The sequence below is a fragment of the Tachyglossus aculeatus genome, chromosome 2 (assembly GCF_015852505.1).
Source record: "Tachyglossus aculeatus isolate mTacAcu1 chromosome 2, mTacAcu1.pri, whole genome shotgun sequence".
In the NCBI taxonomy this organism is placed as follows: Eukaryota; Metazoa; Chordata; class Mammalia; order Monotremata; family Tachyglossidae; genus Tachyglossus; species Tachyglossus aculeatus.
The window spans coordinates 144,818,188-144,840,556 of record NC_052067.1 but is presented as its reverse complement, the minus strand read 5'-3'; the positions used below and the strand labels follow the sequence as shown (position 1 = coordinate 144,840,556).

Genomic DNA, 22,369 nt, shown 5'->3' with positions numbered 1-22,369 from the left:
TACTGAAGGCCCATCTTCTCCAAGAGGCCTTCCCTGACAAAGACCCCCTTTCCTCTTCTCCCACACCCTTCTGCATCATCATCAATCGTATTTATTGAGCGCTTACTATGTGCAGAGCACTGTACTAAGCGCTTGGGAAGTACAAATTGGCGCTGACCTTGGTTCTTCCCCCGTCCCAGCCCCACAGCACTAATGTATTATTATTATCAAGTGCCGTCGAGTCGTTTCTGATTCACAGCGACTCTATGGACATATTTTCTCCAGAACGTCCTGTCTTCTGCCATAATCCGTAACAGCACTTATGTACATATCTCTAATTTACTTATTTGTATTGATGTCTGTCTCTCCCCGCTCAGCCCCTCCCCAAAACTGTAAATGGTGCTCTGCACACAGTAAGAACTCAATAAATAGATGGAAAGAACAAGTGGAGGAGCCAGGATTAGAGCCCACGACCATCTGACTCCCGGCTCCGTGTTCTATCCAATATCATCATCATCATCATCAATCGCATTTATTGAGCACTTACTGTGTGCAGAGCACTGTACTAAGCGCTTGGGAAGTACAAGTTGACAACATATAGAGACAGTCCCTACCCGATAGTGGGCTCACAGTCTAAAAGTGGGCTCACAGTCTAAAAGTGGGCCATGTTGGTTAGAGGAAGAGAAGAGATTTAAACATGCAGCTTAGTAGGAAAAGGAAAAAAAAAACCTGCACTTTACCTGGCAGTCTGGCAGTCTGGCATCCCGGTTAGTTGTGAGCAGGGTGGCGGTACGGAGGCAGCAGGCTGCTGACAATCTACGAGAAACTGATCAATTAGACATATATACAAAGAGATGACAGAGCAGAGTGTTAGTGACGGGATGGATTACAGTCCCCAGAGAGGAGGGTTGAGAGATTTAGTGAGGAATCTACCTGTGCTCACATCCACATTGATGGAGAGAGGACTTCTGGCCACTTATTTGTCCGCTTGCAAAATGCCAGCGGAAATGGCAGGGTCCGTCTTTGAAAATTAAAAAGAGTGTTTCAGCCCTGGAGTTTCCAAAGCTGTAATTTTTCCAAGCATATTTATTAGCCGCCCACACTCAGTCTAAGGCACGATGACTACTTGCCGGCTTTCTTCGACTGGTGGTTTTAAATTTTTAATGCAATGATAAAGGCACTGTTTGGCCAATAATAGTTCCTCTTATTCTCCCTGCGCTTTCCAGAATGAATTATGAGAAATGCTCAGAGCCAGTTACACCCAAATAAGACACTTGAGAAAAAATCTCATAATCCCCTTTATGGGTCAGGGCATTTTGGTCCTGGGATCAAAGGAAACCACTGAAGAAGATGATAAGATTTAGCAATTGTTTGGCTTCCCCAGGAAATCAAACCTTATCCCACGATTGTGATTTCCATCATCTTGCAAAATTCACCCTGGGGCATCCAGGCTTACTGGTTACTACTGAGTGCTGTGTGCATTTTTGAGTACTGTTCAAGATAGCACATTTAAGAGGTTTCTTTTTTTTCTTTTCTGTACAGGATTTCGAAAGTATACTCTCCTTTAATGCTCAACCTATTAGCCCATGAGAATGTTCCCTACAAAAATTTAGGTTCACATAATAATAATAATAATAATAATAGTAGTATTTGTTAAGCGCTTACTATTTGCCAGGCACCGTACTAAGCTGTGGGATGACCACCTCAAAGTATATTAAGTATAAGAGAAAAGAATGTTCCATTACTGGTCCCTCCTAACTGCTTCTTAAATTGTGCACTATTAATAAAACCCTTCCAAATACCAAGTGATGCATTTGTATTTCCTGAACTGGGAGTGATCTTAAGACCTTTCTATTTATACAGTCCTGTGGGTTTTCCATTTATAATTTGAATGAACTGAATGAGTCTCTTTTGTGTTAAAAGCAGAATTTAAAGGAGACTTTATTATTTGCTTTCCCTATTGCCTTTTGAAAAAAAGAATAGTCGGACTCTTTTTTTTAAAGGATTATTTAAAGGATTATTAAGGATTATTAATATTTTCTCCAGCATCACTACTTACCTATGTGAAATTTTAACAAGGTGGCTGCTGCCCTCCAGTGGTGCTAATGGGTATGACATTCTTCCTAAGTTAAAATGGTTCCCAGAATAATAATAATAATAATAATAATGATAATAATAATAATAATAACATTTATTGAGCGTTTACTATGTGCAAAGCACTGTTCTAAGCGCTGGGTAGGTTACAAGGTAGTCAGGTTGTCCCACGGGGGGCTCACAGTGTTAATCCCCATTTTACAGATATGGTAACTGAGGCCCAGAGAAGTTAAGTGACTTGCCCAAAGTCACACAGGATTAGCCTTAAGCTTCAATTCATTGTGAGTCATAAGCCCCCCACTTGTCTAATAATAATAATAATGGCATTTGTTAAGCGCTTACTATGTGCCAAGCACTGCTGTGTGACCTTGGGCAAGTCACTTAATAATAATTATTGTGACATTTGTTAAGCGCTCACTATGTGCCAGTCACTGTTTTAAGTGCCCGGTTGGATACTGGGATTGTCTTGTCTCTCTTTGTTCCTGAATTGTACTTTCCAAGCGCTTAGTATAGTGCTCTGCACACAATAAACACTCAATAAATACGACTGTATTCATTCAATTGTATTTAATAAGTGCTCAATAAATACGACTGAATTCATTCAATCGTATTTATTGAGCGCTTACTGTGTGCAGAGCACTGTACTAAGCGCTTGGGAAGTACAAGCTGGCAACATAGAGACGGTCCCTACCCAACAGCGGGCTCACAGTCTAGAAGAATATAAGCAAACTGGGGGGATGCCACTTATCTTTTCAGTGCCTCAGTTACCTCATCTGCACAATGGGGATTAAGACTGTGAATGAAGTGTGGGACAGGACTATATCTCGTATCTATGCCAGAGTGTAGAACAGTGCTTGACGTATAGTAAGTTTTCAACAGATGCCATTAAAAAAAAAAACCCAACAACAACTGGGTGGAGGAAGATCAGACAGGGACCTGTGCACATCCTTAATCTAATCAAATGTCCCTTACACAAATAGCACCCCAGCAGACCTGTAGAATTGTGGCATTTGTTAAGCGTTTACTATGTGCCAGGCACTGTACTAAGCACTGCGGTGGGTACAAGCAAATTGCATTGGACGCAGTCCCTGTCCCACATGGGGCTCACAGTCTTAATCCTTATTTATTATTTCATTCAATCGTATTTATTGAGCGCTTACTGTGTGCAGAGAACTGTACTAAGCACTTGAGAAATTCACGTTGGCAACATATAGAGACTGTCCCTACCCAACAACGGGCTCATAGTCTAGAAGGGGGAGACAGACAACAAAACGAAACATGTTATTTTTACAGATGTGGTAACTAAGGCAGTGAGAAGTGGACTTGCCCAAGGTCATGCAGCAGATATGTGGCAGAGTCGGGATTAGAACCCAAGACCTTCTGACTCTCAGGCTCGTGAGCTATCCATTGTGACACCCTGCTTCTCATAGAATGGGACAGTATCTCAAGAAAGCATCCATCTAATTCAGTCCCCCGTCTTCAGGTAGGTCTACAGCCGAATCACCAGTTTTCAAACTTTAAAAAGGACTTAGGCAAAGTTCCGCCACAAAGACCTTTAAAAAAAAAAACTGTAAACATGGGATTGGAGAGATGGCTCTATCATGGGAAAAACCCCCCAAAAAACTGGTAGAAAAGAGTCAACATAGGGTTGAGATAAACAGCCACTTTGTAGTCTGGAGAAATAAACAGAGAGTCCCCAGGGATCTCTGCTAGGATTTTGTCAGTGATCTGGAAGAAAGTGTGCTGGGAAATGTCAACGTTTACAGATGAACAGGTAATAATAATAATAATGGTATTTGTTAAGTGCTTACTATGTGCCAAGCCCTGTTCTAAGTGCTGGTGAGGATACAAGGTAATCAGGTTGTCCCACGTAGGGCTCACAGTCTTCATCCCCATTTTACAGAGGAGGTGACTGAGGCTCAGAGAAGTGAAGTGACTTGAAGAAGTGACTTGAGAAGTGAAGCTCTGTGTTGTCACTGTATCTTCAATCAATCAATCGTATTTATTGAGCACTTACTGTGTGCAGTGCACTGTACTAAGCGCTTAGGAAGTACAAATTGGCAACATATAGAGACAGTCCCTACCCAACAGTGGGCTCACAGTCTAGAAGGGAGAGACAGAGAACAAAACCAAACATATTAACAAAATAAAATAAATAGAATAGATATGTACAAGTAAAATAAATAGAGTAATAAATGCTTCATAATACTTCATAATTCTTCATAATTACTTCATAATTACTTCATAATTCTGCAGGTCCCTGATTTTTTTTTAGTGGTACTTGTTAAGCTCTTACTACGTGCCAGAAACTGTACTAAATGCTGGGGTAGATATAAGTTAATCAGGATGGACACAGTCCACGTCCCACAGAGGGCTCCTAGTCTTAATCCTCATTTTACAGATGAGGTAACTAAGGTCACACAGCGGACAAGTGGCGGAGCCGGGGTAAGAACACAGGTCCTTCTGACTCCCAGTCCAGATAATTCCCCAAAATGTGCAAAATCAATCGGATCTACTTTGATATATATTAGTCAGTGGAAGAAGTGTCACTATTTAATACAATGATTCGGAGTTGGGAATATGAGAATGTTTGCTAACTGACCGTGAACCAAACCAGACAATCTTCATGGAACTTTATTTTCAAATCACCGTCTGAAGCGAAATTTGCCTTAAATTAGAATACTGCCTAGCTCATTTCACTCAAAATTGATGTTATAATTCAATCCAGAAATGGATATGCCCATTAAATCTATTGCATTACGCTCTCTCCCAAGTGCTTAGTACAGTGCTCTGCACATAGTAAGCACTAAATAAATATGATTGATTGATTGATTGATTAGAAAGTGACAGCAGTAACAGCTCCGGTAGTGCTTCAACTAATATTTGTTGGATGCTAGGGCAAGGAGAGAATTTGGGGAATCCAATAGGGAATGAGGCAACGTCAACGAAAAGCAGCACGGCCTAATGGAAAGAGCATAAACCATGAAGTCAGAGGTCCTGGGTTCTAATCCCGGCTCTGCTACCTGCCTGCTGTATATATATATATATGTATATATATTATATATGTATATATATATATATATAAATATAAATATATGATGGCATTTGTTAAGTGCTTACTATGTGCAAAGCACTGTTCTAAGCACTGGGGTAGATACAAGGTAATGAGGTTGTCCCACGTGGGGCTCACAGTCTTAATGACCTGGGGCAAGCCACCCAATTTCTCTGTGCCTCGGTTTCCTCACCTGTAAAATGGGAACTGAATACTGTTCTCCTTGTGACTTAGTCTGGGAGCCCTGATGAGGGCCAGGACTGTGGCTGACCTGATTGTATCCTGTAGACTGTTAGCTCCTCGTGGGCAGGGAACACATTAACCAACACTATTATATTGTACTCCACCAATTCATTCAATCTCATTTATTGAGTACATACTGTGTGCAGAGCACTGTACTAAGCGCTTGGGAGAGTACGCTACAACAATAAACAGACACATTCCCTGCCATCAACAAGCTTACAGTCAAGAGGGGAAGACAGACATTAATATAAATCAATCAATTACAGATATGCTCCTGAGTGCTTAGTATAATAATAATAATGATGGCATTTATTAAGCGCTTACTATGTGCAGAGCTGTTCCAAGTGCTGGGGAGAGTACGCTACAACAATGAACAGACACATTCCCTGCCCTCAACAAGCTTACACTCGAGAGGGGAAGATAGACATTAATATAAATAAATCAATTACAGATATGTTCCCAAGTGCTTAGTATAATAATAATAATAATAATGATGGCATTTATTAAGCGCTTACTATGTGCAAAGCACTGTTCTAAGCGCTGGGGAGGTTACAAGGTGATCAGGTTGTCCCATGGGGGGCTCACAATCTTAATCCCCATTTTACAGATGAGGTAACTGAGGCCCAGAGAAGTGAAGTGACTTGCCCAAAGTCACACAGCTGACAATTGGTGGAGCCGGAATTTGAACCCATGACCCCTGACTCCAAAGCCCGAGTTCTTTCTCTGCACACAGTGAACACTCCAAAAATACCACTGATGGATTGATTGATTGATATTTATCCCAGGCCTACTAAAGTGCTTGGCACCTAGTAAGGACTTAACAAATACCACACTTTTCGTTATTATTATTAGATGATAAGAAAAGAATCTCTACCCAGTGCTTAGAACAGTGCTTGGTACATAGTAAGCGCTTATCAAATACCATCATTTTTTTTTTATTCCTGCTGCTTCCCTGACCAAGCTTTCTGGAATTTTTACCTCCGCTAGGAAGGAGTGAGAAGTGGATTGACTAACTGACGGCCCTGTAAGTATGAAATTTAGGGAAATGTTGGGATCTGGGGGTGACAGCAAGAACAGGTTCTCTTCCCACCTGTTCTCAGCGTTGTTGCTTGGATGGGGATCCTCCATTGGTAGGAAGATGGAGACAGGAAAAAGTAGGGGTGACAAAGGGGAAGTGGAGGGATGTGAGTACAAACAGTTACAGAATTACTGTAATAATAATTGTGGTATTTGCTAAGCTTACTGTGTGATAATAATAGTTATGTTGGTATTTGTTAAGCACTTACTACGTGCCAGGCACTGTACTAAGTGCTGGGGTGGATACAAGCAAATCGGACTGGATGCAGTCCCTGTCCCACGTGGAGCTCACACTCTTAATCCCCATTTTACAGAAAAGGTAACTGAGGCCCAGGGAAGTGAAGTGCCTTGCCCAAGGTCATAGAGCAGATGAGTGGTGGAGGAGGATTGGAACCCACTACGCCAGGTTGTGCCAAGCACTGTTCTAAGTGCTGAGGTACGTACAAGTTAATCAGGTTGGCCATAGTTCCTGTCCCTCAGGCGAAAACTTGGGACAACAACGATACAGTGAAATTCATTAAATCGTATTTATTGAGCGCTTACTGTGTGCAGAGCACTGTACTAAGCGCTTGGTAATGACAATGAAATGAAGCGCCTGGTAACGACAACGAAATGTTTTCCCACCCGTTCTCAGCGTTGTTGCTTGGATGAGGATCCTCCATTGGTAGGAAGATGGAGACAGGAAAAAGTGGAGGTGACAAAGTGGAAGTGGGGGGATGTGAGTACAAACAGTTATAGTATTACTGTAATGATAATAATTGTGGTATTTGCTAAGCTTACTGTGTGATAATAATAGTTATGTTGGTATTTGTTAAGTGCTTACTACGTGCCAGGCACTGTACTAAGCGCTGGGGTGGATACAAGCAAATAATAATAATAATGGTATTTATTAAGTGCTTACTATGTGCAAAGCACTGTTCTAAGCATTGGGGAGGTTACAAGGTGATCAGGTTGTCTCAGAGGGGGCTCACAGTCTTCATCCCCATTTTCCAGATGAGGGAACTGAGGCCCAGAGAAGTGAAATGACTTGCCCAAAGTCACACAGCTGACAAGTGGTGGAGCCGGGATTTGAACCCATGACCTCTGACTCCAAAGCCCAGGCTCTCTCCACTGAGCCACGCTGCTTCTCTAATACAAGCAAAGTATTTGGAAAAGTACAAATAGACACATTCCCTGTCCACAATGACCTCACAGCCATCTTGACTGTAAACTCGTCCTCTCGACCATAAGCTCATCGTGGGCAGGGAGTGTGCCTTACAACTCACTCGCATTGTACTCTCCCAAGCACTTAGTACAGCGCTCTGCACACAGTAAGCGCTCAATAAATACAATTGAGGATGATAATGAGAGGGTAGTTTTTTCAATAAAGACTGATTCAAGCGGGAACACCTGGCCAACACCGGCTTCTGGCCTGGAACGCCCTCCATCCTCTAATGATGATGATGATATTTGTTAAGTGCTTACTACGTGCCAAGCACTGTTCTAAGCGCTGGCGTAGATACAAAGTAATCAGGCTGTCCCACGTGGGACTCACAGTCTTGATCCACGTTTTACAGAGGAGGTAACTGAGGCACAGAGAAGTGAAGTGACTTGCCCAAAGTCACACAGCTGACAAGTGGCGGAGCCGGGATCAGATCCCCTGACCTTTGACTCCCAACCCCAGGCTCTTTCCACTGAGCCACGCTGCTTCTCACAGCATGAGAAATCCAACAGACAATGACTCTCCCCCATGTCAAAACCTTATCATCAATCATATTTATTGAGCGCTTACTGTGTACAGAGCTTATTGAAGGCACATCTCCAAGAGTCCTTCCCAAACTAAGCCCCCCTTCCTTTCTTTTTCTCCCACTCCCTTCTGTGTCATCCTGACTTGCTCCCTTTGTTCTTCCCCCCCTCCCAGCCCCACATCACTTACGTACATATCTGCCATTTATTTATTTGTATTGCTGTCCGTCACCCCCCTTTCTATTCATTCATTCAATCCTATTTATTGAGCGCTTACTGTGTCCAGAGCACTGTACTAAGCGCTTGGGTAGTACAAGTTGGCAACATAAAGAGACGGTCCCTACCCAACAACGGGCTCACAGTCTAGAAGACTTTCTAGAAGACTCACAGCCTTCCTAGACTGTGAGCTTGTTGTGGGCAGGGAACGTCATCATTTATTGTTATATTGTACTTTCCCAAGCGCTTAATCATCATCATCATCATCAATCGTATTTATTGAGCGCTTACTATGTGCAGAGCACTGTACTAAGCGCTTGGAAAGTACCAATTGGCAACATATAGAGACAGTCCCTACCCAACAGTGGGCTCACAGTCTAAAAGAGTGCTTAATAGAGTGTTCTGCACACAGTAAGGGCTCAAGAAATCCGACTGAATGAATGAATGATTCCCCCAGCACCAATCAATCAATCAATCGTATTTATTGAGTGCTTACTGTGTGCAGAGCACTGTACTAAGCGCTTGAGCACTGTACTAAGGTCAAGCGAAGCACCACTGTTCCCTTCAACACCAAGTCAGGATTGGTAAAAGTACAGGATTATCGGGGTTCAGCTCGGCTTCTGTATCCGGTACCCCAAGAGGACAACATGAATCCTAGTTTCCACGGGATAATATGCCCACCCCGAAAGGAGAGTCTCAGAACGGCCTTTTTTCTTTGTTCGTCTGCACAAAGCGAAATTGTGGAGACACGCAGTAAGCGCTCAATAAATACAATTGAATCAATCAATCGTATTTATTGAGCGCTTACTGTGTGCAGAGCACTGTACTAAGCGCTTGGGAAGTACAAGTTGGCAACATATATGAATGAACTGGAGGTTACATGCTGCTTTGGAAAACTCGAGGCCCCGATGGCAGGTTGGGCTTATGTCAGGACTGCACAGAATTGTCGTCAGCTTTTGGCTGCTCAGTGATTGATGGGAAATACACTCCTGGTTTCAATCACCAAATTCATTATTTGGAAAAATAGACATCCTCTTTAAGACAACCTAAACACAGTCTTCTAGACTGTGAGCCCACTGGTGGGTAGGGACTATATATGTTGCCAACTTGTACTTCCCAAGTGCTTAGTACAGTGCTTTGCACACACTAAGCACTCAATAAATACGATTGAATGAATGAATGAATGAGTGAATCCCGGCTCCGCCAATTATCAGCTGTATGACTTTGGGCAAGTCACTTCACTTCTCTGTGGCTCAGTTACCTCATCTGGAAAATGGGGATTAAGACTGTGAGCCCCCCCGCAGGACAACCTGATCACTTTGTAACCTCCCCAGCGCTTGGAACAGTGCTTTGCACAGAGTAAGCGCTTAATAAATTCCACCTTTACTATTACTTCCTTCTCTTGGAAACACTAACAGTTTTTTTTGTACAGATGCATTACTCTATTTTACTTGTACATATTTACTATTCTATTTTATTTTGTTAATATGCTTTGTTTTGTTATCTGTCTCCCCCTTCTAGACTGTGAGCCCGTTGTTGGGTAGGGACCGTCTCTAGATGTTGCCAACTTGTACTTCCCAAGCGCTTAGTACAGTGCTCTGCACACGGTAAGTGCTCAATAATGGATCCTCTTGTCAGGAAGTGGCCCGAACCGAATGAAGACAGAAGCTTCATTCCTCTTTTATTTGAGAGCCATCCTTCAGAGACGTAGCCCCAAAGATAGGTGCAGGGAGACACCCCCCCCAAAAATGCTACTGTCTCTTCTATGATAGAAGTCAGTGCGAAGCAGCATGGCTTACTGGAAAGAGCACGGTCCAGTGAGTCGTCAGAGCACCTGGGTTCTAATTCCGCACTTGTCCAATATGTGACCTTGAGCAAGTCACTACACTTCTCTGCGCCTCAGTTACCGTATCTGCAAAATGGGGATCAAGACCGTGAGTCCCGTGTGGGACACCGTCTGTACCCCATCTGACTGGCTTGTATCTACCCCAGTGCTTAGTTCAGTGCCTGACACATAGTAAGCACTTAACAAGTATCGTTTACAAAAATATAGTTAGAGCTACTCCTAATAATAATAATAATAATGGCATTTATTAAGCACTTACTATGTGCAAAGCACTGTTCTAAGCACTGGGAAGGTTACAAGGTGATCAGGTTGTCCCACGGGGGGCGGAGAGCTGTTGATCGAAAGCACCTCTCAAAGCTAATATTGCTGTGTGACCTTAGACAATTCACTTCACTGCTCTGTGCCTCAGTGGCCTCATCTGTAAAGACCGTGAGCCCTCTCTAGGACAGGGACAGTGTCCTGTATCCACCCCAGCACTTAGAACAGCATCTGGCACATACTAAGCGCTTAACAAATACCACAGTTATTATTAACATCATTCCAAATGACCAATCCAGAATGGTTGGGCTGGGGGTGAAAGGAAGAGAGGGGATTGTGGGGAGCAAACCTCCCGGAGTCCCAAAATCATCTTCCCCAAACCAACCGAACGACAAGCAGTTTGCTCCTCAGAATTACTACCAGAGAAGCAGTGTGGCTCAGTGGAAAGAGCCCGGGCTTTGGAGTCAGAGGTCATGGGTTCAAATCCTTGCTCTGCCAATTGTCAGCTGTGTGACTTTGGGCAAGTCACTTAACTTATCTGGGCCTCAGTTACCTCATCTGTAAAATGGGGTATTAAGACTGTGAGGCCCCCCCGTGGGACAACCTGATCACCCTGTAACCTCCCCAGTGCTTAGAACCGTGCTTAGCATATAGTAAGCACTTAATCAATGCTATTATTATTATTATTATTATTATTATTACCTGATCAGCACTGTCACCTCAGCTATCCACAATGCTGTTCCAGAGGCTGCTCATCTGTCAGCATTCCAAATCCATATGAGCTTTTCCCCAGAGCAGCTTCAGGCCCACACCTGGATGGATCTGACGCTAGCGCTTAGTACAGTGTCAGACACATACAATGTGCTATGATGTAATCTATGGTGTAAGCACATTGTATGTGCCTGACACTGTACTAAGCACTGGTGCCAGACACATACAATGTGCTTACACTATAGACAGATCAAGAGCCTGAGAGTCAGAAGGTCATGGGTTCTAATCCCATCTCTGCCACTTGTCTGCTGTGTGACCTCGGGCAAGTCACTTCTCTTCTCTGGGCCTCAGTGACCTCATCTGGAAAATGGGGATTGAGACTGTGGGGTGGATACAAGACACAGTCCCTGTCCTAGAGAGGGCTCACAGTCTTAATCCCATTTTACAGATGAGGGCACTGAGGCATAGAACAGTGAAGTGACTTGTCTAAGGTCACCTCGTCTGTAAAATGGGGATTGAGACTGTGAGCCCCATGTGGGACATTGTACATATTTATTATTCTATTTATTTTATTAATGATGTGTATATATCTACAATCCTGTTTATCTCTTTTGATGCTACGGATGCCTGTCTACTTGTTTTGTTGTCTGCTTCCTCCTTCTAGACTGGGAGCCTGTTGTTGGGTAGGGATTGTCTCTATCTGTTGCTGAATTGTACTTTCCAAGCGCTTAGTACAGTGCTCTGCACACAGTAAGGGCTCAATAAATGCAACTGAATGAATGAGTGAATAATAATGATGGCATTTGTTAAGCGCTTACTATGTGCAAAGCACTGTTCTAAGCGCTGGGGAGGTTACAAGGTGATCAGGTTATCCCAAGGGGGGCTCAAAGTCTTAATCCCCGTTTTACAGATGAGGTCACTGAGGCCCAGAGAAGTGAAGTGGCTTGCCCAAAGTCACACAGCTGACAATTGGCGGATCCAGGATTTGAACCCATGACCTCTGACTCCAAAGCCCGAGTGAATGAAGGACAGGGACTGTGTCCAACCCGATTTGCTTGTGTCCGTCCCAGCGCTTCATACAGTGTCTGGCACATAGAAAGCACTTAACCAATACCGCAATTATTAGTCCAGTGCTCTGCACACAGTAAGCGTTGAATAAATATGACTGATGATGATGATGATAGTATTATTATTATCAAATACTATAGAAGAAGAAGGCAGGAAGGTGCCTGGCCCCGAGGAAGTGTGTGGCAAGCGCTTAGTACAGTGCTCTGCACATAGTAAGCGCTCAATAAATATGATTGATTGATTGTAACAAACAGCACGCTCTCAGGGCACCATCTTGAGAATCAAGCACGTTCTGTCTAAATCCCTGGTTCCTTCCACTTCTCCCAGGATCAAATACCTTTCCCTACCCAACCACCCAACCCTACCCAACTACCCAGTGTTTAGTACACTGCCTGCCGTGTAGTAAGCACTCAACAAGAGGGCCCAACCCAATCGAACAGCTCCAAACAGCCCTCTAGATCTCCAATCTCGTGGGCTGGGGAACATGGCAACCAACTCTTTTGTACTATATGCTCCCATGCACAGAATAAGTGCTCAGTAAATACCACCGATGGATTGATTGACTATTATCAATCAATCAATCAATCAATCGTATTTATTGAGTGCTTACTGTGTGCAGAGCACTGTACTAAGCGCTTGGGAAGTACAAGCTGGCAACATATAGAGACAGTCCCTACCCAACAGTGGGCTCACAGTCTAGAAGGGGGAGACAGACAACAAAACCAAACATACTAACAAAATAAAATAAATAGAACAGATAGGTACAAGTAAAATACATAAATAAATAGAGTAATAAATACGTACAAACATATATACAGGTGCTGTAAGGAAGGGAAGGAGGTAAGGCGGGGGAGATGGAGAGGGGGACGAGGGGGAGAGGAAGGAAGGTGCTCAGTCTGGGAAGGCACAATAAGTGCTCAATAAATACCACTGATGGATTGATTGCCTATTATAATGAAGATGGTGACCATGGCATTTGTTAAGCGCTTACTATGAGCTAGGCACTGTTCTAAGCACTGGGGTAGGAACCAGGTAATCAAATTAAGACTGTGAGCCCCATGTGGGACAACCTGATTACCTTGTATCTACCCCAGCGCTTAGAACAGTGCTTGGCACATATTAAGTGCTTAACAAATACCATTATTAGTATTATTATTATTAGACTGGACAGTCCCTGTCCCATTTAAGGCTCAGTCTTCATCCCCATTTTACAGATGAGGTAACTGAGGCCAGAGAAGTGAAGTGACTTGCCCAAGGTCACACAGCAGACAAGTGGTGGAGCTGGGAGTAGAACCCAGGTCCTTCTGATTCCCAGGCCCGGGCTCTATCCACTAGGCCATGCTGCTTATATTTCGTCCTTTCTGTGGAGATTGTGAGCCTCTCTAGGGCCAGGGTCTATGTTATTCCTGCTTATATTTTCTTGGCGCTTAGTACAGTGGTCTGCCCACAGACTGTGAACCTGTTATTGGGTCGGGACCGTCTCTGTATGTTGCCGATTTGTACTTTACAAGCGCTTAGTACAATGCTCTGCACACAGTAGGCACTCAATAAATACGATTGAATGAATGAATTAATTAATAAATACTATTTACGACTGGGTAAGCAGTGTGGCTCAGTGGAAAGAGCCCGGGCTTGGGAGTCAGAGGTCACGGATTCTAATCCCAGCTCCGCCACTTGTCAGCTGTATGACTTTGGGCAAGTCACTTCACTTCTCTGTGCCTCAGTTACCTCATCTGTAAAACGGGGATTAAGACTGTGAGCCCCATGTGGGACAACCTGATTACCTTGTATCCCCCCCAGTGCTTAGAACAGTGCTTTGGCACATAGTAAGCGCTTAACAAATGCCGTCATTATTATTATTACAACTACCCCCATTGAGCCGATGGAGATTCCAAGCCAACTGTAAGGGAATGGAAAGTAAAAGAAGCATTTCTCCCAGAGTTCATATAAGGCTAAGGAACTATTCTCTCCAGAAGTCACTGAATAGAAGCAAGATTGAAATAGGCCAATCTAATGAGTGCCTAGATTCCATATAGGCTAAAGCTTAGATACAAAGTTGAACAGGAAGAAGGATGCTTGAAACTCATCTCAGCCCCATAGCACTTATGCAGAGAGCCGTAATTTATTCATCATCAATCATCATCATCAATCGTATTTATTGAGCACTTACTGTGTGCAGAGCACTGTACTAAGCGCTTGGGAAGTACAAATTGGCAACATATTGAGACAGTCCCTACCCAACAGTGGGCTCACAGTCTAAAAGGGGGAGACAAAACCAAACATACTAACAAAATAAAATAAATAGAATAGCTATGTACAAGTAAAATAAATAAATAAATAGAGTAATAAATATGTACAAACATATATACATATATACAGGTGCTGTGGGGAAGGGAAGGAGGTAAGATGTGGGGATGGAGAGGGGGACGAGGGGGAGAGGAAGGAAGGGGCTCAGTGTGGGAAGGCCTCCTGGAGGAGGTGAGCTCTCAGTAGGGCCTTGAAGGGAGGAAGAGAGCTAGCTTGGCGGATGGGCAGAGGGAGGGCATTCCAGGACCGGGAATAATAAATAAATATTTATTTATATTAATGTCTGTCTCCCTCTCCACACTGTAAGCTCATCATAGGCAGGGAATGTGTCTACCAACTCTGTTGTACTCTATTCTTCCAAGTGCTTAGTACAGTGCTCTGCACGCAGTAAGCGCTCAATAAATATCATTGATTGGTATACTATTGGTAGTATGAACAACTTGAATTGAAGTTTGTCATGATGAGGTTAAGTTGAAAAATTGGTAATTCTCATTACCAACACTCAAGATCGATCATTAATCTCTGTTCCATTAACATAAAAATTGCCACAATTATTATTATTATTATATATTATTCTACTGCTATTACTATTTGACTGATTATAATAATTATGGGGTTTGTTAAGTACCTACTATGTGCCAAGTGCGGTACTTAGTGCCGCGGTAGATACAGGATTATTGGGGCAGACTGTGAGCCCCACGTGGGACAACCTGATCACCTTGTATCCCCCAGCGCTTAGAACAGTGCTTCGCACATAGTAAGTGCTTAACAAATGCCATTATTATCATTATTATTATTATTATTATTATTATTACATTATGTCAAAGAGGGTGAAAAGAATAGGATAGGCAAAATAATTTTGGTGCCATCATTTTGGAGAAAAACTTCCCAGATTGATGTAGTTATTCTCCTATCAAATTCTATTTATTTTAACTGCAGACAGGACATTTAAACAGATGGAGCAGGAAAAATGAGAAGAGTGCTTACAGGAGGTGGGTATCTTGTTTAAAAATCCATCACCTAGCCAAGAGCAGGAAAATGCAGTTTCCAACTGGATTGCTCTGAATATACATGTGCATAATAAATCTCTCAGATGTGACATCATCGCAGCTTTTCAAACCTGAAATATATTTGCTGGCACCATCGGTGTTGGCCGTCTGCTCAAAGCACAGCACAAAAGAAACTTGTTTTCATCGAGAAAAACCAAGACGAGAACAGCGTGTTCCATCTTTCTGATGAAATGCAGATTCCTTGAGAAATAACAAAGCCATCATTTTCAAAAGTTGAATAGGATGGCACCTAAAGAATTCTGGCCAGTTAAATTTAGGTCACTTAAAGTCAAAAAGAAAAATGTTCGGCCTGTAGAATTGCCATTCGATTGTGAGTGGCAGATATTTTATATCTGGAAGTCCTGTCTTTTCAATCATTACTTCTGAGTTTAAACAAGGGCCAGCTCTGTACTCTGAAAACCTGCTTTCTGTAGACTTGTCGGAAGGGGATGTGCCCACCATTTTTACTCTATTTATTTATTTATTTATTTTATTTGTACATATCTATTCTATTTATTTTATTTTATTTTGTTAGTATGCTTGGTTTTGTTCTCTGTCTCCCCCTTTTAGACTGTGAGCCCACTGTTGGGTAGGGACTGTCTCTATATGTTGCCAATTTGTACTTCCCAAGCGCTTAGTACAGTGCTCTGCACATAGTAAGCGCTCAATAAATGCGATTGATGATGATGATGATGATCAACTCTGTTATGTTGCACTCTTCCAAGTGTTTAGTACAGTGTCCTACACACAGTAAGCTCTAGGTAAATACTATTGATTGATGGCAACCTCTGCTAATAATAATAATAATGGTATTTGTTAAACACTTACTATGTGCAAAGCACTGTTCTAAGCTCTGGGCGGGATACAAGGTGATCAGGTTGTCCCACGTGGGGCTCACAGTCTTCATCCCCATTTTACAGATGAGGTCACTGAGGCCCAGAGAAGTGAAGTGATTTGCCCAAAGTCACACAGCTGACAACTGGCGGAGCCGCGATTTGAACCCATGACCTCTGACTCCAAAGCCCGGGCTCTTTCCACTGAGCCACGCTGTGACAGTTTACATATATCAACTTCCTTTATATCAATCATCAGCATTAGCTAATACAATCAATAAATACATGGTGCAGTGGAAAGAGCATGGGCTTCGGAATCAGAGGTCATGGGTTCTAATCCCGGCTCCGCTACTTGCCTGCTGTGTGACCTTGGGCAAGTCACTTCACTTCTCTGGGCCTCGGTTACCTCGTCTGTCAAAATAGGGATTGATACTGTGAGCCCTACATGGGACAGGGACTGTGTCCAACCTGATTTGCTTGTATCCACCCCAGTGGCATGGCATGTAGTAAGCACTTAACAAATACCATATTATTATTATTATTATTATTATTATTATTATCTTGGGCTAGCTGCCATGTTCAGGAGTTGATACTTCAAGAAATATGGATGGTCCGTTCCTTGCTCTTCATCTTAATTAGCTACTATTTTTGATCTGCTTTTCAACTCAAACTCACCTACTCAAAAATACTTTTTTAAAATAAAATCAGGGTGCTTGCCCCACCCCGCTTCTCAGATTGATCTTAAACAAGAGTGGCCTTTTCCATTAATAATAATTAATAACATTAATTATTAATTATGGCAATAATAATAAATAATGATAATTATTATAATTATCGGATAGTATACAGATAATATTATATTCATTAATTATTATTATTAATAACTAATTATTATTAAGAGAAGCAGCATGGCTCAGTGGAAAGAGCACGGGCTTTGGAGTCCGAGGTCATGGGTTCAAATCCCGGTTCCTCCAATTGTCAGCTGTGTGACTTTGGGCAAGTCACTTGACTTCTCTGGGCCTCAGTTCCCTCATCTGTTAAATGGGGATTAAGACTGTGAGCCCCCCGTGGGACAATCTGATCACCTTGTAATTTCCCCAGTGCTTAGAACAGTGCTTTGCACATAGTAAGTGCTTAATAAATGCCACTATTATCATTAATTAAAAATTAATTATATTAATAATTAATTATGGCAATAATAATTATTATGGTAATAATTATGGCACTTACTGGGTGCCAAGCACTGCACTAAGCACTGGGGTGGATACATGCTAATCAGGTTGGACACAGTCCCTGTCCCATATGGGGCTCACAGCCTCAAACCCCATTTTACAAGTGAGGTTACTGAGGCACAGAGAAGTGAAGTAACTTGCCCAAGATCACACAGCAGGCAAGTGGCAGAGCCAGAATTAGAACCCATGACTTTCTGATTCTCAGGCCCATGCTCTATCCACTATACTATGCTGCTTCATTCGTCAGGGGCTACTCAGCTAGTCTTTGTTCTGAATGTAATGCTGTCCCTTGGCAGCGTAAACTCCTTGAGGGCAGGGAGTTTGCTTGCCAATTGGATTGTACTCTCCCCAAGGCCTTAGTATAGTGTTCTGCCCACACTAAGCGCTCAATAAATACCATTGATTGGTAGATCCAATCTATCACTTGGATTTTCATCCTTTATTCACCCCTCTCTCAGTCCCACGGCACTTATGTACATATTCATAAGGTATTTAATAATAATAATAATAATGGCATTTGTTAAGTGCTTACTATGTGCAGAGCACTGTTCTAAGTGTTGGGGGGGTACACAAGGTGATCAAGTTGTCCCACGTGGGGCGCACAGTCGTAATCCCCATTTTACAGATGAGGTAACTGAGGCTCAGAGAAGTTAAGTGACTTGCCCAAGGTCACACAGCAGACATGTGGCGGAGCGGAATTTGAACCCATAACTTCTGACTCCAAAGCCCGTGCTCTTTCCATTGAGCCACACTACTTCTCTATTTACATCTTGTCTCCCCTTCTAGACTGTAAGCTCATGAGGGGCAGGGAATGTGTCTGTCACCTTGTAACCTCCTCAGCGCTTAGAACAGTGCTTTGCACATAGTGAGCGCTTAATAAATGCCGTCATTATTATTATTATTAGCCTCTCTGTTATATCTTTATAGTGTATTCTCCCAAGTGCTTAGTACAGTGCTCTGCACAAAGTATGTATGTATGTAGTTATTTATTTATTTTCATGTCTGTCCCTCCCTCTAGACTGTAAGCTCATTGTGGGCAGGGAATATGTCTGTTTATTGTTACATTGTACTTCCCCAAGCATTTATTACAGTGCTTTTCACACAGTAAGCACTCAATAAATATGACTGATTGATTGATCTAGTGCTTAGAACAGTGCTTGGCACATAGTAATCCCTTAACAAATACTATTGTTATTATTGTTATTAGGGCCTATTTTTTCCTTTGCTCCTTGGTTTCAGAATTGCCTTCCACCATGTTGCCCCTCCACCTTCACTTACGAGACAGAAAGGTGACTTTCGCTTTGTAGTTCTTAAATTCATTCATTCATTCAATAGTATTTATTGAGCGCTTACTGTGAGCAGAGCACTGTACTAAGCGCTTGGGAAGTACAAGTTGGTAACATATAGAGACGGTCCCTACCCAACAACGGGCTCACAGTTAAATGCTTACTGTCAATCAAACATCTTTATTGAGCACTTACGGGCACTTACTGTGTGCAGAGTACTGTTCAAAGCACTTGGGAGAGTACAGTATGAAAAAGGTGGTAGACATGTTCCCTGCCCACAAGGAACTCACAGTTTGGAGGGTAAAATTCTTTGTGAAAGAAAAAAAGGAAGGCTTCTTGAAGGCAGAACTATCCCACACCGAATGTAGTTCATGTAAGCTCGTCTCTAGACTGTACGCTTGTGGTGGGCAGGGGTTGCGTCTGTTTGTTGTTATATTGTACTCTCCCAAGCACTTAGTACAGTGCTCTGCACACAGTAAGCGTGCAATAAATCTGATTGAATGGACAAATTAATGTTTTGAGAAAGGGAGTCCAAAGGTAATACGACTTGTAAAAGGGTTGGGAAAAGAAAGAGAGTGATCTTCCTGCTCAGTGGAAGTTTAAATGCTGATTGCTTATTGTCAGATTCAGTTTATCCTCCTTTCCCACACTCTGCACACAGTAAGCGCTCAATAAATACGATTGATGATGATGATGTTTCCTGCTTCCCTGATGTCACCCTCTATCTGCCCATACAGGAGGCCTGGAAGCAGTATTGCCTAGTGGATGGAGCCCAGGCTTGGGTAAGTGCTCGATAAATACTATCGAATGATATCAAATGGTAGAATGATATCGAACAGATATACCTGTATATATGTATATAAGTTTGCACATATTTATTACTCTATTTATTTATTTATTTATTTTACTTGTACATATCTATTTCTATTTATTTTATTTTGTTACTATGTTTGGTTTTGTTCTCTGTCTCCCCCTTTTAGACTGTGAGCCCACTGTTGGGTAGGGACTGTCTCTAGATGTTGCCAACTTGTACTTCCCAAGCGCTTAGTACAGCGCTCTGCACATAATAAGCGCTCAATAAATACGATTGATGATGATGATGATGATAATAAATGCCATCATTATTATTATTATTACCCTCTCTGTTATATCTTTATAGTGTATTCTCCCAAGTGCTTAGTACAGTGCTCTGCACAAAGCATTTATTTATTTATTTATTTATTTATTTATTTATTTCATGTCTGTCCCTCCCTCTAGACTGTAAGCTCACTGTGGGCAGGGAATATGTCTGTTAATGTTACATTGTACTTCCCCAAGCATTTATTACAGTGCTTTTCACACAGTTTGATTCATTCATTCATTGTCAGTCAGTCACTTGCATTTTTTGAGAGCTTACTGTGGGCACAGCACTGTACTAAGTGCTTGGGAGGGGGGAATACAACAATAAACAGACACATTCCCTGCCCACAACGATCTTACAGTCTACAGGGGGAGAGGCAGTTATCAGTTACTGCTATAATTATCATTACTGTATAAGTAATTTACTCTGAAACACAGGTAATCTTAACATAGATAAATCAATCAATGATATTAGTGAGCATTTATTGTGTGCAGAGCACCTCTACTAAGTCCTAGGGAGAGTACTTTATGTTTAGCTTCATTCTGCATCCCTGAACAGAACAGTAGGATTAGGATTGAATTTTTATGTAATTAGGTTTCTGTTTCCTATCTTTCCTTTTAGAATGTAATCTCCTAGGTGACAGAGACTGTATCTTCTACTTTTATTAAAACTCCCAACAGTGCATAAAATTGAGTATTCTGAACAAGCAACCAATCTTCTAGACTGTGAGCCCGCTGTTGGGTAGGGACCGTCTCTATATGTTGCCAACTTGTACTTCCCAAGCGCTTAGTACAGTGCTCTGCACACAGTAAGCGCTCAATAAATACGATTGAATGAATGAATGAATGAATGGTAATTATTGAGTGTTTACAATACAATAAACTTGAGAGACAGGATCCCTGCCCCAAGGAGTATACAGTATAGAAGGGGAGAGGGAAATTAAAATGAATTACATGTAATGGAAATGACAGAATTTAAAGATACATATGCAAGAATAATAATAATAATAATAATGGCATTTATTAAGTGCTTACTATGTGCAAAGCACTGTTCTAAGCACAGATGTAGACTGTAAGTTCACTTCTAGACTGTAAATTTGTTGTGAGCGGGGAATGTGTCTGTTTATTGCTATAGTGTACTCTCCCAAGCATTTAGTACAGTGTTTTGGACACAGTAAGTACTCCATACACACAATTGAATGAAAAAAAAGCACTGTGGGCTAAGGGTAAGGTGAATATCAAGAGTTTAAAGGGAAAAGATCCCAGTACATAGGTGAGGCTGAAGATAGAACAAGTAGGAGAAATGAGGGGTTAGCTAGAGAAGGCCTCGTGGAAGAGATGTGATGTTATGGTGCTTTTGGAGATGAGGAGAGTGATGTGTCTGACAGAAAGGAAGGGGAAGGGAGCTCAGGCCAGGAAGAGAACGTGGGCAAGGAGTCGGACGCAGGATGGACTAGATCGAGGTACAGAAAGTAATAATACTAATAATAATTGTGGTATTTGTTAAGCGCTTACTATCTGCCAGGTACTGTACTAAGCCCTGGGTTAGATATAAGGTGATTGGGTTGGACACAGTCCCTGTCCCACATGGGGCTCACAGTCTTCATCCCCATTTCACAGTTGAGGGAACTGAGACCCAAAGAAGCTAAATGACTTGCCCAAGGTCACATGGCAGACAAGTGGCAGAGCTGGGATTAGAACCCAGGTCCTTCTGTTTCCCAGGCTCATGCTCTAAAAATGCACTAGAGGAAGTGGAAAGTGCAGGCTGGGTTTTAGTGGTAGACCGGTGCAGTAAGGTAGGAGGGTGAGAGTTGACTGAGTGCCTTAAAGAAATTTCTGTTTGATGCAGTGGTAGATGGGCAACCATTGGGGAAGCAGCGTGGCTCAGTGGAAAGAGCACAGGCTTTGGAGTCAGAGGTCATGGGTTCAAATCCCGGCTCTGCCAACTGTCAGCTGTGTGACTTCGGGCAAGTCACTTAACTTCTCTGTGCCTGTGGCTTCATCTGTAAAATGGGGATGAAGACTGTGAGCCCCACATGGGACACCTTGATCACCTTGTAACCTCCCCAGTGCTTAGAACAGCGCTTTGCACATAGTAAGCGCTTAATAAATGCCATTATTATTATTATTACTATTGGAGGTTTTTGAGGATTGAGAAGATAGAGAATTAATTTTTTTTTTAGGAAAATGATCTGGGCATCAGAGTGAAGTAAGGACTGTAGCGGGGAGAGACAGCAGGAAGGGAGGTCAGCAAAGAGGCTGATGCTGTAATAA

General features: G+C 42.4%; 1 protein-coding gene across 1 annotated transcript in view; it reads right to left on the bottom strand.

Moving 5' to 3' along the window:
• The window catches only part of BICD1 (BICD cargo adaptor 1), a 319,012-nt gene that overhangs the window by 20,831 nt on the left and 275,812 nt on the right, over window positions 1-22,369 (bottom strand). The window contains exon 9 of the mRNA XM_038765206.1: window positions 720-795. Within this exon, the coding sequence (XP_038621134.1) occupies window positions 720-795 (76 nt within the window). The remainder of the gene's footprint in view (window positions 1-719; window positions 796-22,369) is intronic.